Here is a 12,790-nt window from a genome sequence, read left to right as displayed (position 1 = left end):
CAGCCCTGGGGAGCGGGAGCCCTGCTGGGTGGGTGAATAGCTGTGGTGGTTGCTTCCTTTATATTTACGGGCCTCGTCTCTTCTGCCCTGTGCCAGAATGGGACCAGGGGTGGGAATCACCAGGCTCCTCCTGGGTATGTCGCAGCCTGGGCTGGAGTCTCGTTAGACGCCCCTTCTCCCCCTTTCCATTCTGACGTACGGACCCTGCGAGCTAGCGGGAGGTCTGTGCTGCGGAGGCTCGCGGCCTGGGCTTGTCTGTGTTCCCGCTGGTGGCTGATGCGTGCTGGCAGTGAGCGGGGCACACCGTGACATGCTGGCACCGAGGTTACGCTTGGGTAGGGTGGCAGTCCCGGCACAGTGTCCCTCTCTCTCCCTGGCTGCAAGCCAGGGCCCGGACTTGCTAGCAGAGAAGCAGACCTGCCAGCTTTAGCCATGCACCTCTGGTGAGGCCAGGGCTTTGGCGCCAAGACCTTCAGCCCCATCCCCTCTTGGGGCAGGGAATGCTTTCCTGCCTGGGGTGGGTACTGGGTGCCCTGGCCCAGCCCAGCTCCTGTCCTCCCCCACGACCACCCCCCGTGTTGTGTGCTGCTGCTCCCCTGTGGCCTCACCTTCTCATTTCCGGCCTCTCACTTTCCTTCCTACGCCTACCTGCCTGTCCTCCTCCTCCTGGCCAGTCGCCCCCGGCAGAGCCTGGCTCTGGGCAGCGGGGCCACTCGTGCTTTGAATGGCTCCCACGAGAGGCTCCGTCTTTGCCAGCCTGGAGCCTTGCAGAGAAAGGTGGGGGCCATGAGTGCTCTGGGTAAAGTACATTCCGGCTGACTACGCATGGATTAGCCCCCGGGATTCAGATACACCCCGGTGCTGTCGGCTTTGCGGTTCTGCTGGTGACGTGAGTGGGAGCCCAGCACTTTCTGCGGCCCCCTGGCTCCAGGGGTGCTTCCCTCCAGCCTCTCAGAGCCAAGGGGGGCCAGGGGTAGCTTTGCAGACCAGCAGAAAACCCAGAGCCCCTCACCTGCTGCCGAAGAGGCTTAGAGCACAGTCTCCCACTGCAGCTTTTGCTCTGCCTGGCGCTTTGAACTGATCCTGCCGCAGCCTACGTGTGTAATTTATTTCCCCAGGAAACTCAGCTCAGCTGCAGCATCTGGTTTTCACTGAGTCCCTGCTTTTTACCTTGGTCTCCAGCTGCATTTAACTGGGCCATATGGGGACCAAACAACTCGCCCTGGGCCACGCCACGGGTCTGCGCTGAAGGCCCTGCTGGCTTCCGGTCCTGTACTGTGGCTCCTTGCTTCCCTAGAGCAGCAATGCCTCTGTGGCCGGAGCCTGGGGCTGGCTGGGGCCTTAGAGCTGTGTGAGCCCGGGGATGGGGGGAAGGCTGCAAGCAGACACTGGTGCAGGGAAGCTAAAGGTTTATTGTGTGGCGCTGGACAGGGCTTGGAAGGAAGGGAGCTTGTGCCTCATCTCTCAATCATATTTGTTTTAATTTTACAAATTACTCCGGCTTTATATTATTGTATCAATGACATGAACCACCAGCATGTATTGATCAAGCGCAGCACCTGGGACTCAGGGTACGGGGCAGGGTGGAGGAGCGGGGTATTTTGTACATAGTTTTTTCTAGTGCTGCTCAACAAAACCCGGTGAAGGGCAGTGTCCTCACTCCCTCCGCAGGAGCGGTCCTGGGTCATTCCCCAACATCAGGGCAGGGGTCCCATCCAGGGAGTCTATAGATCATCTTTTCCAGCCCCTCTGGTTCACTGGGCTGGAGCAGGCATGGTCTTCGCCGTCGCAGCCGTGTCCCGATGCCGCCGGGCATGGTCCTTCGAAGTCCTGCCATCTATGAAGCCTCCTGGAGCTCCCAGGTCCCTGTCTGCCATCTGCCACCACAGCCTGGCCAGGAAGATGTTCGGTGTGTCCGGGGTCGGCGCGTTCCCCCGGTGCAGCTCTCCATGGGCAGCAGGGGGAAGGCAGGAATGTCTGTGTCTTTGTTTGGTGTGTGTGGCTTTTCCATCCCTCCTCCTTCCGCTCCTCCTTTCCGAATCTGTCTAGCTCCGAATCGCCGTCTTCCTGTCTCGGTCTTTACTCTGCAAAGGGGTGGGGGGAGAGGCCGAGTTAGAAAAACACACCTGGTCTAGGAGCCTAGCCAGCACCCCTCCTCCAGCAGGCATTGGCCGCCTTCGCCCCCAGGGGGTCTGCTCTCCCTAGAGAAGCCGTGGAATGGCTCTCATTGCTTTTGCCCTGGTTGCCATGCTGGACATTTAAAGGCATCACCTGGTTACGCAGACCATCCCCTTCCCGGCTTGTAGGAAGTGCTCTGACAGCCCAATTCGCCCTGTTCCCCTGTCTGGTCTCACTCTGCCCCCGATGCCCGGACTCACATCCCTGCCCCGTGTCTCTGCATCATGTCCCTGTCTTTGGCTGCCCTGCTGCCCACCTCCCCTCCTGAGCGCTCCCCCAAGTCCAAGAGCAAACGCAGTGCGGTTACTCCGCCAACCCTACAGCAAACTGTGGGGCTGACAGAGCCCCTCTCGGGACCCAGACCGCCCCCCCTTCCCCCCCCGCATCCTTCCCTGCATTCTGGTGCCCATTGATGTCTGCTGGGGCACGTGGGGCAGCTGGGTCAGGCCCTGACGCTGCGCTCCTTAGGGCACAGCTCTGGCCCTTGGTTTGTCCGTAAAGCACCTTGCACGCAGTCACAAAACCGGCCCAGGCACGGCCCCTCCTTCCCTTCCCTGGGGGTGGCCAGCGAGTAATAGAGGGCGAGCGAACCACTGGCCGGGGCAGGCAGCTCAGCGAGTGCTCGCTCTACTCTACCGCTGCACTTCGCCGCGGGGAGCGTGTGCACCTTGGGTGGGTCTCCCCGCCAGGGGCCGTGCCCCGGGGGTGGGGAGTCAGGTGGCAGTTCTACATCTTGGCTCTGCCAGCTGCGGGATTCTCCCATGTCCTCCAGCTTTCGGCAGGGTTTGCTGCACCGCCGAGGCACCCCGGGTACTGCACATGCAGCCTCTGTTCCGCCAGGGGATGGGGGAGGAGGAAGGGGGGCGTTCAGCTCCAAAATGGCCAAATTAAATTTCCCAGATGTTCAGGCCCCAGGAGTTCTTGTGCTGTCTGGAGAGGAAATGGGGATTCGGAAAATCCCGCCTCATATTTCCTCCCCTATCACCTTGCCTTTCCGCTGCCATTAAGTGCAGCAGGAACAGTAAATTACAGGCTTGAGGAGCTGGCCCATCTTGCAGATCCTGGGGGGGAGGAAAAGGCATCCAGCCGCCATGCACCAGGAAGGGGCGCCGGCTGACTCCGGGCTCTGGCTACCCCACTGGGCATTGGCGAGTCCAGGCCGCCACCTGCAGGAGGCCTCTGCAGTCAGCCGTAGCCCAGCTGCTGGGCCATTGGTCACACAAGCCACAAGCCCAGCACTGTCCCAGCCCACGGCTCTCTCAGGACACTGTGGGCTAGCCAGCTATTTGGATTCACTCCCCACCCCAGCAGCTGGGTCATCATCAGGTGCCAGGGCTCAGCAAGTGATTTAATGCCTGCTGGGGAGTGTCTGCCAGGTCCCAGCTCTCCAATGCCAGCTTCGCAGAGTGTGGGTTTCCCGTACGGGGCTGCGGGGGCCATGGCCTGTGTTTGTGTTACCCAGAGAATAGCAGCAAATCGCTTCTCAGCACGGCACCTGTGAGTTCTCCTTCACGCTGGTTACCCCCAAACCCTTCCCAGTCTCCCCAGGTCTGTTGGCTGTGAATCCACCTACACCGCGCCGTGATGGGGAGGGTGCCGAAGCTGTTCTGGATGGGCAGGTCCCAGCCCTGTCCGGGGGAATGGTCAGCCTTCCCGCCTCTGACTCTGGAGTTGGGGGAGGTGGGTAAAATACCCACTGGCCGCTGAGCTGGCGCTCAGGGGTGCCCCCACCACAGATGGGGGGCGGTAACCAGCTCTGGCTGCTGGAAGGGTCATTCAGCCTGGAGCCAGCGCGTTCCTAGCCAGGGTCTCTCCAGCACCGTCCGGCTGGGATGAGGCAGGGGTTCTCTGGCATTGCAAGGGCGTGGGGTGTTGTCACCGGTAATGTGCAGGGCTCTGTGCCCCCCTACCCACCCCAGTGCCTTCCAAGGGGCTGCCAAGCTCTCTGGGCCCAACACAGGTTGTAGGTTCCAGGGCATCTGCTCTTCGGGCCGCCCAGGTCGTCCTGCAGCTCTGGCTCAAGGCGCAGGTGCCCTGAGGAAGGGGCCTCCCTCCTCTAGGAGTCTCCGGGCCACAGGTACCAGCGGGGAGGCCAACGCCCGGCTGACTAGGTCTGTTCTGGGCACCCCAGGCTGGGGCAGTTCCAGGGTTAATCATTTCCCCTCCTCCAGTTTGTCTACCCCTCTTCAGAGGGGTGCCGCTGACAGAGTGGCAGGGGGGTAAGGTCCAGGCCGACTCTGCCAGTCACCTCAGTCCTGTCCGGCTGTCCCCTTCCTGGTCTCTTCCTCCTTCTGCCCCAACTCGCCCGATGGCCCTGCACGGGGAAGCTGGGTCAGAACAAAGCGCCCCACTTTTGCTCAGAAACTCCTCTCGTTTGTGCCCCCAGCTCTTCAGGGGGTGAGGCTGGTTCCTCAGCTTTCTGTGCCACTTAACCTCCTGCCGAGCTGCGGCCCCCATGCGGCCGCTCCTAGAGACCCAGCAGCTCTGGGGTGGAGCTTTCTGGGCCAGCCGAGCTGCAGATACAGAACCCCTTTGTGCTGTCTCTTGTTTCTCTTGCGGTGCCGGGTCAGTGCCCCTCTCGTCCGAGGGGATGCCGTCGTAATGGCTGTGTACCCGCGATGGGTGCTTTGTGACGGCCTCTGCCGGTCTCGGTGCCGGGGTGCTAGGCAGAGCTGGCCTCTCTCTGCATCCCAGCCCATCAGTTCCTAATAGCGGCTGTCGCTGTCCAGTTACCCTGACAGATGCAGGGCCCATGGCAGCTCCGCTGGTCTTCCACATCCCAGCCCTTTGCCCTGTCCTGAGCAGGGGACTGATGGGCTGGGAGCTAAGTGATAGCCTGATTTGGTGGGGGATTGGTCCTGCTTTGAGCAGGGGGTTGGACTAGATGACCTGAGGTCCCTTCCAACCCGGATAGTCTATGATTCTGTCCCGGCTGTGGTGTGAGGACTGGCCATGGGAAGGCTTGGATGTGACCCATCTCTGGCCCCTTCTCCGCTCGCCCAGGGCCTGTGCACTTTCTGGTCACGTTGCTGGGTCTGGGCTTACACGCAGTGCATCTGCATCTGACCGGGCTCGCCCAACCCCACCCGCCCTCAGTGGCAAATCAGCATCATGGAGCCCCACACGGCTAGAACCCACAAGCAGCTGCCCATGCCAGCTGCTGCTGAGGCCCGTCCCCCTGAGCCTGGCTAGGAGCCCCCCTGCTGTGAACGGGGGGCGTGGTGCCCGTCCTGGGCAGTGTGGAAAGAGCGCCGACTTGCATGCCATTCCTAATGGTTTCCAGAGCCGTCAGCTGAGCCCCCATCTGTCTGTTCGGTCAGATATGGCCCATCCAATCGCACCTGTGGACTGACTTGGGGTCCATGGTGCATCGGGGGGTAGGGGTGTCTCTTCGGTCTTCCCATGTCCCTCCCAAGGGCTTAGCTAAACACAGAGCCAGTCAGAAACTGCTTTTCGTAAGTAACTCCCTGTGTGGACATGCTTGTTCCAGAGTAAGGGGGCCTCGCTTGTGAGGACATGGCCCACTGGCATAGAGCCCTGCTGGCGGAGCAGCCCTCCCAGTGAGCTGTGCTTTCCCACCTTGGGAGGGCAGAGGGGCCTGGCAGAGCGGGACGCCTGGCTCTGATGCTCTAGGAGGCGTGGAAGCAGATGGCAGAGTGGTTTCCCCAGTCGCCCCAGGGGCTCGGTGGGGCTTTGCTGCCCGGGGCCAGGCCTCTCTCAAGCTAGGTTCCCAGGGTGAAGGTTGTTTTCCAGCCAGTGGGGAAGGTTACAGGGGGCGGGGGCGCAGAGTGCCTCTTCACCCCCTGAAGCGGGTTTTCCAGGCCTTATTCTTGCTCCCGGCCTTTCCTGCTCCCCAGCGGCCTTTAGAGGCTGCTCAGTTCCCAGGATCTCCATGCTCCCTGGAGTGGTGCCCCGAGACCTCGCTTTCCTGGCTGTAAACTCTGCATGCGCCCCCTGCTCCATCTTCCCAGAGCAGATGGTGACTCTCCCCCGGACCGCAGAGGCCGCGGTGCTGCACTGACTGGCTCCGAGGAGAGCCTGGGGCTTGCCTGCCCCAGGACCTGTCCCTGCCGGTGCTCTCGGCCATGCTGGCGTGTGGCTGGGATCTTGCTGGGCCTGAGGCACGGGGCCTTCCCAGGAGCAGCTTCTTTCCTGGTGGCAGAGCCAGGCAGGCGCCTTCAGCCAGGGGCCCGGCAGGGAGCTGCGGTTCTGTACAGGTCAAATCTGCCTGCAAATCAGGCCCAGCAGGAATCGCCTTGCCCCGCCCTGGGTGGCTGCAGCCCAACGGTGCAGCGCTGGCCAGAAGCGAAGGGAAATGGCCTGTCACTGGCTCAGCTCCGAGCAGCACAGACGGTCCCAAGGTTTGGTGGGGACACGCCAGCCAGCTCTGCCGTCACTCCGCCGGGACCTGAGGACGGAGTGTTGGCAGCGTCCCTTTCTAAGTCCCTAATAAACCAGCCGAGGAACCTGTAACACTGCTTCCCCTGCTTGTCCTCGGGTGCTCAGAGCCATTTCCCTTCAGCTCTTCGGGGTTTGCTCGTGTACCACAGTGCAGTGAGCCCTAGGAATTCCCATGTCCCCGACGCCGTGGTAGGGCGGCTCCCTGGGAGAGCAGGGGCCTGTAAGCCACGCTGGGTCAGACCAAAGGTCCTTCTAGCACAGTGTCCTGTCTTCTGACAGTGGCCAAGGCCGGGTGCCCCAGAGAGAATGAACAGAACAGGGAATCACCAAGTGATCCATCCTGTCGCCCGTTCCTCGCTTCTGGCAAACAGAGGCTGGGGACACCATCCCTGCCCATCCTGGCTACTAGCCATTGATGGACCTATCCTCCAGGAACTTATCTAGTTCTTTATTGAACCTAGTTATAGTTTTGGCTTCACAACATCCTCAGGCAAGGAGTTCCACAGGTTGACTGTCCATTGTGTGAAGAAATATTCCTTTTGTTTGTTTTAAACCTGCTGCCTGTTAATTTCATTTAGTGACCCATACTTATTGTGTGATGGGGGCTGCAGCCCCCAGAGCAGGTGCAGCGTGTGCATGGAGGCGCGAAGGAGGTGCGTTCTTTACCGAGAGCTGAGCCCTGGTTTCCCTCTCCTTGTGCTGTGTGCACAAGACCCAGACAAGTAGGAATGCCATGCCTCGTGTTTTCCCATCGCTCCCTCCTGCTCTGCGCATTCCCTTAGCTCTGCATGTGCGCCAGGCAGCAAAGGGGGGGCAATCTGGCACAAGCCGTGAGCAGGTCGCAAAGCCAGACCCTCCTTCCCAGACCCCTGCCCCATTAAAGAAGTGGGAGCTGCAGCCATGTGTTGGGGTGGGCAGGTCGGGGAAGCACCGAGAAAGAGCCAGCACGCCTCCCGCTTCGGCCCTGGCCTCCTGCACATTGGAGGCTCAGTCCCAGTGCAGCGTACGGCCCTGTCCTACCCCTGCAGCTAGATCTGTTTAGAGAGTGGCCTGGGTCGCCCAGGCCTGCGTGAGGCGGTGTAGCTGAGCGGGGCCTCGCCTTTTGGGGGTGGGGGTTAACGGAGGATCTTTGCAGTACGGGAACGTCTCCTGCACTGGATGCTGAAGTGAGAGTCTGAGCGCCCCCGTGGGAAGCCACGTCACCCCTTTGTCGGTTGCGCCGTTCATCACGCCTGTGGTGGAGACGCGGCAGGAGCGTCAGCTGGTTTGTGCCAAGTCCCAGCCCCCGGGGGTATTTGCAGCTGTTCGGGACCCTAGACCGGGGTGGGTTACCCTGCCTGAGCTCCTCCCAGGCTTCACTGTGTGACTCCTGCCAGCTAGCCAGGGTCTCTGCTCTGTGTGCCGCGCTCTCCCCCCCCCCGCCCCAGCCTGGAGCCAAGCCTGCTGGTTGCCTGCAGCCCCAGCCCTACGTGCCAAGCTGCTCCCTCTTCGTTTGGGGTGAGGGTGCTTGGAGGAGTGAGGACAAAGCTAGCCAGGGCCTGGGCCCTCCCTGCGCCTTGCATCCAGCTCCCGCAGCTCCTGTCCTGGTGGGCTCACTGCCTCCCCGCCTGCCTCACAGAGCCGCCAGTGGCAGCTCTACGTGTAGCCGTTTACAGGGGGGATTTTGTACTTGGCATGTACCAATAAAATAAATGTAAAGGTCTGTGTACACGGGCACATGGGCAAATTCCCCTCCCGGTGGGCTCTGCGATGAGAGGAACTCATGTGTGAATGAGAAACGTTTTCTACGTCATAATCTCTGAGCTCTTCCTGCCCGTGTCTGATCCCTGGCATGTGCCCGGGCAGCGGCTCTGGTTTTTAGAGTGCATGGAAAGTGGGTTTATAGGGAGCTGATTTCTCCAGAATGTGGATAGCGTCATCTTTCTAGCACTCAGCAGCCAAGAGAGGTCCCTTCCACTTAGTGTCAAGAAGGCAGGCAGGTCCCCAGGATGCTGTCTTTACAACTGCTGAGAAGATTAATTTCACTTCCTTGCTATGTGCTGAAAACCCTGTGACTGAAGACTTGGTCTTTGCTGCTGAAAGCGGTGGGGAATTTTTAGAGCAAGATAACAAGCCCAGAGAGTTCTCCTGCGGGAAAATTTGCCGTGGAGACCAGGCAAGATCAGCACTCTGCCCTCACGCAGGGTTCCCCTCGCGTCCACCAGCGGGATAGCTACCCTGCTATGGCAAACACACCTTTCTCCAGCCTACGTGAGAATCCAGCCAATGGCCAAATCTTAGAGAACTGTCTCGAAAAGCTAAAGGTCAAATGAGGCTGCCGCTCTCCGATCAGGGCTCGGGCATAGCTGTGCTTTTCCGTGCCTCTGGGCATGGGGTGGCTAGGCATGCCCAGCGCGGGGTTTGCCTCAAGGCGGGCGGCTCTAATGGGCCGTGGTTTATAGGAATCGAGGTGACGGGCTAGTGTCAGCAAGAGGGGGAACTTAGCGCGGCATGAGGACGGGCGGTGGTACACAAAGCACAGGGCTAGTCGTCAGAAGGAGGGTCCGTCGCGGCTCTGCTGGGTACCAGGCTTCCCACTCTACAATGGGATCTTGCCAACCTGCCTCGGGGGCTGGGCTAGGAGGCTGGAAGTGTGTGGCTGTGCTCTGAGATCCGTGGCCGCAGGGCGCTTGAGGTGGGCAGCGAGGGGTGGACTGATTACCCTCAAAGCATGGTGCTTTATACCTGTGCTGTGCTGCTGAGAGTCCGTCTCTGTGACCTGAGTCACTGCTGGGGGGGGGCCTCTCTCTGAGGACTGAATGGAAGTGGTCCCTTGCTGTCGTGTCCACCCCCCACTCGTTTATGGTAACAGGAGGGATGTTTGTGGGCTCTCTCCAAGGCCCCCCCAGTTGCTCATGAATCTCCCTTCCCTGTCGCCACCGTTTTCTGGGTCCCCAGAGGCTCCGTATGGGTCCCCTGCCCTGGTCGGATTGGGTAGGGAGCCGCCCCTGAAGCCCCTCTGGAGTGTGTCTGCTTGGTGGGGGGGTTTCAAACCCCCCCGGTTGCCAAGCAGGACAGATCTGCCTGGGGTTTCCTGCCTTTTTGTCCCTCGGGTTTCACTCTTGACCTGCCGTGCTGCAGCCTCCAGCCCCTGAGCTAGGCTGCTCTGTAGCCACCCCCGCTGCAGGCTCCCTGGGGTGACCGGGTGCTGGGACTGCCCCTTCTCCTGCCCGACTCCGGGCTGACTTTCTCAGCCCATCACTCGCTCCCCTGGGGCCCCAGGCCACCCTGGCAGGCAAGTCCTGGACTTACGTTAATGACGAGGAGCGAGAACTTCCCACCTGCTCCCTTCCAGGGCTCGAGCACCTTGGGGCAACCTGGGCAGGACCCTTTTAAAAAAACCTCTCCCTGGAGGCTGGACATAACTGCGTCCTCTGCAGATCCGCTCCCCTCCCTGCCCCTCTGACTGGGGTGTGCCCCAGCCCCAGGGCTCTCAGGGGTCAGAGCTGTCCTTCAGGTCCTGCCTCTCTCTCTGCTATGCTAGGGGGGAGCTCCCACGTCTGCTGGGAGAGCCGGGGGGCAGCTGGCCCCACACCATGTCTCCCTGCAAGCTGATGGGCTCGGGTGCGGGGCCGCTCCAGCTCCTCGGGGAGTCCCGGCTGAGCAGCTGTTGTGGGCGCGTGTGCCTAGTCCAGCGAGTCTGGGGCCTTCTCATCTCTGCCTTCCCACTTCTCCGGAGGAGCAGAGGCCTTGCCATCCTGCCCCTGATCCTGGGCTGTGCATCCCAGCCAGCAGCTAGCAGCCCGACTCCGGGGGCAGCAGGTGAGTGCCGGGCATGTGAAATCACTGGCAGAGGGCAGGTACCAGGCAGAGGCCACGTTCCCTCAAGTGTTCTGCCCTGCCTGGGGAGCTGCATACCCGCCACACCGGAGACCTGACCTGGGAGACCAGAGGAGAACCGCACCCACACACTGGAGCTGACTTAGCCGGGCCTGGGCGCTGCGTGCCAGGGAGCAGCGTGGCCCAGGCCGGTTGGCATGGCTGCTCTTTCTGCAGGGACGTGGGTCCCTGAGCAGCGAAGAGGGGCGCGCCAGAGTGGGGCGTCTCAGGAGCATTTGGGGGGCATTGGCTTGGTATGAGCTGTTCCAAGTGCTTCCCCCCCCCATCAGGTGTCTGTCCAGCTCCCCAAAACGCCACACTCGGCAGGCAGGCACTGAGCTCTCCAGGGGCTGGAGCTGGCTAGCAGGGGCCCTCGGCTCCCTCGAGTGGGTGGGGCAGAAGGGAGCCTGTGGCTGAAATGCTTAAAGCCCTAGAGATGGTCCGTAGCGGAGACCGGACGAGTTCGCCTCCTGGCGTCTGCCTGTGCAGTGCTAATGAGGAGACCTCCCTCTGCAGACACTCTCTGGATTTAAGCTCTTTATCCTCAGCCGTCCCCTGAGTATGTGAGCTCCTAAAATTAATCTCTAGCCCCCAGATAGTCTCCCCGTCTTGCTCCCGCATCCAGCTAGTAAGGGCAGGAGTTAGCAGCCACCGGCGGGGGCTTTGGAGAGAAGCTAGGTATGCCGGGGGAGGCAGCGGGATTGGCTGTGTCTCTTTCTGCCTTGCCCGAGGGGTCTGGTTTGCAAGATCTCCCCAGCTAGAGTCAGGGCAGTTCCCAGCGTCACGGGGATTTCCTCCTGCTGGCTACGTTCCCGCTCTGGCCCTGCCGTCTCCCCCACGCTCTTGAGCGCCGATCGACGGCAACGGCGCTGAGCTAGTTCTAGCTGGAGGCGCCGAGCGTCCCCGGGCGGGCGGAGGGGCAGGGTCCGCTCCGTGTTGGGCTCTCGCTGCTCCCCCGCCCTGCCTGGCTGAGCACCCCGGCGCGCCGCCCGAAGGCGCAGAAAGAAAGGCCGAGCAGCCACTTACCAGCTTCCTCTGGTTGCTGAGGCAGAAAGTGCAGATCTGTTTGGGCTGCGAGTTCTCGCTCTCCCGCAGCGGGGGGCTGCTGCTGCTGCTGTGGTGGTAGAAGGCTGGGGTGGTGTGGCAGGGCTGCCCATCCCCGCAGGCCTCCCCGAGCAGCAGCACGTTGCCCAGGTGGGAGATGTAGCTGGAGGCCAGCCGCAGCGTCTCGATCTTGGAGAGCTTCCTGTCGGCTGGCTCGGTGGGGATGAGCGTCCGTAGGGCGGTGAAGGCGGTGTTGACGCTGTTGGTGCGGTCGCGCTCCCGCGCGTTGGCCGTGTGCCGCTGCCGGGGCTCCCGGTTGATCCGGTTGGGTTTCTTGCCGCTCCGGCGCTTCCCGCCCTTGAGGCCGTAGGTGCCGGCGTCCAGGTGGTAGGGCTTCTCCTCGGAGCCGGAGCTCTCGCTCCCGTTCTCCTCGTCCTCGGACAGCATGCTGATCTCGGGGTAGAGGTACCGGCTGGGGGCCGAGCGCAGCATGGCAAAGGACATCTCGGGGCGCACCTGGCAAGGGCAACGGCGAGGCAGCTCCGCTGGGAACGGGCTCCCCAAAGTTCCTCCGGTACCAGAACAGCTCAGCTCCACTCACTCATGCTGACTCCGTCCCTGAAAGCGCTGGAGCCCCGACGCAGGCGAGCTGCCGCCTGCCCCCGAAGCCTGGAGCTCCTCCGCTGGCTTTCAGAGCAAGATCCGGCTTCGCAGCAACGGGATTCCTTCCCCTCCGCGCCTCCAGCCTGGGCGGCCCAGAAGGGGTTAAGTCCCCTCACGGTAACAGCTGGCGTTCCCTTTCTGCACACATGTGCAGCTGAAAGCGCTGAGTGTGGCAGGAGCCGGGAGCTTTATAGCACCAGCCAGTGGTCAGCCAGGCCCCTCCTCCTGCTCCGCGCAGGCAGAACCGGATCCCCGCACATTCACGCCTACCTGAGCTGCCTCCGGCTGGGGCTGGGGAGCGTTAACCCTGAGAGCACGGGCTGGGCGGGGGGCGGCCCCGGGGCGCTGAGCGCTCGGCCCAGCAGGTCTGTGGATTTCACGCCTTGGCTCCCGGCCTCGACTCCGCTTGGCGAGCGGGCACACGTGTGGGTCTGCTTCGTGGAGACGGACACGTGTGCCCATAGAACCGTGGGTGCGTGCGAACGCACTCTGCCTCTCTCCCCTGGGGAATCTGGCACATCCCGATACCCCCGTGTCCGATGTGAGGCCCCGTCTGTCCTCGGGGAGCCCTCGCGGGGGTCCAAACATAGCCTCCCCCCCCCGGAGGTGGCGGCTGGGTGGGGGGGGTGCCATACAGCAGCCTGTG

At 62.1% G+C, this 12,790-nt stretch overlaps 2 protein-coding genes across 3 annotated transcripts in view; one reads left to right on the top strand and one right to left on the bottom strand.

Moving 5' to 3' along the window:
• Window positions 1-12,790, top strand: part of BOP1 (BOP1 ribosomal biogenesis factor) — a gene marked incomplete at its 5' end in the record, with an annotated part of 102,594 nt that overhangs the window by 65,595 nt on the left and 24,209 nt on the right. The gene's annotated exons all lie outside the window — the stretch shown is intronic.
• Window positions 1,465-12,336, bottom strand: SCX (scleraxis bHLH transcription factor). Its single transcript, XM_084621694.1, has 2 exons — window positions 11,464-12,336; window positions 1,465-2,084 (listed from the first exon to the last, which is right to left on the bottom strand). The coding sequence occupies exons 1-2, from the start codon at window positions 11,983-11,985 to the stop codon at window positions 2,046-2,048; spliced, it is 561 nt and encodes a 186-aa protein (XP_084477820.1). The 5' UTR covers window positions 11,986-12,336; the 3' UTR covers window positions 1,465-2,045.

The sequence above is a fragment of the Lepidochelys olivacea genome, assembly GCF_965140295.1.
Source record: "Lepidochelys olivacea isolate rLepOli2 genome assembly, chromosome: 2".
Classification (NCBI taxonomy): domain Eukaryota; kingdom Metazoa; phylum Chordata; order Testudines; family Cheloniidae; genus Lepidochelys; species Lepidochelys olivacea.
The sequence above is the reverse complement of the archived record's forward strand: the minus strand, read 5'-3'. Positions and strand labels throughout refer to the sequence as shown.

Excerpts from the sequence above, each read along its gene's own strand:
- SCX (XM_084621694.1), bottom strand. The coding sequence starts at position 11,985 with ATGTCCTTTGCCATGCTGCGCTCGGCCCCCAGCCGGTACCTCTACCCC. Across the intron at positions 2,085-11,463 it reads TCAGCAACCAGAGGAAGCTG|AGTAAAGACCGAGACAGGAA; the intron begins GTAAGTGGCTGC and ends ACCCCTTTGCAG.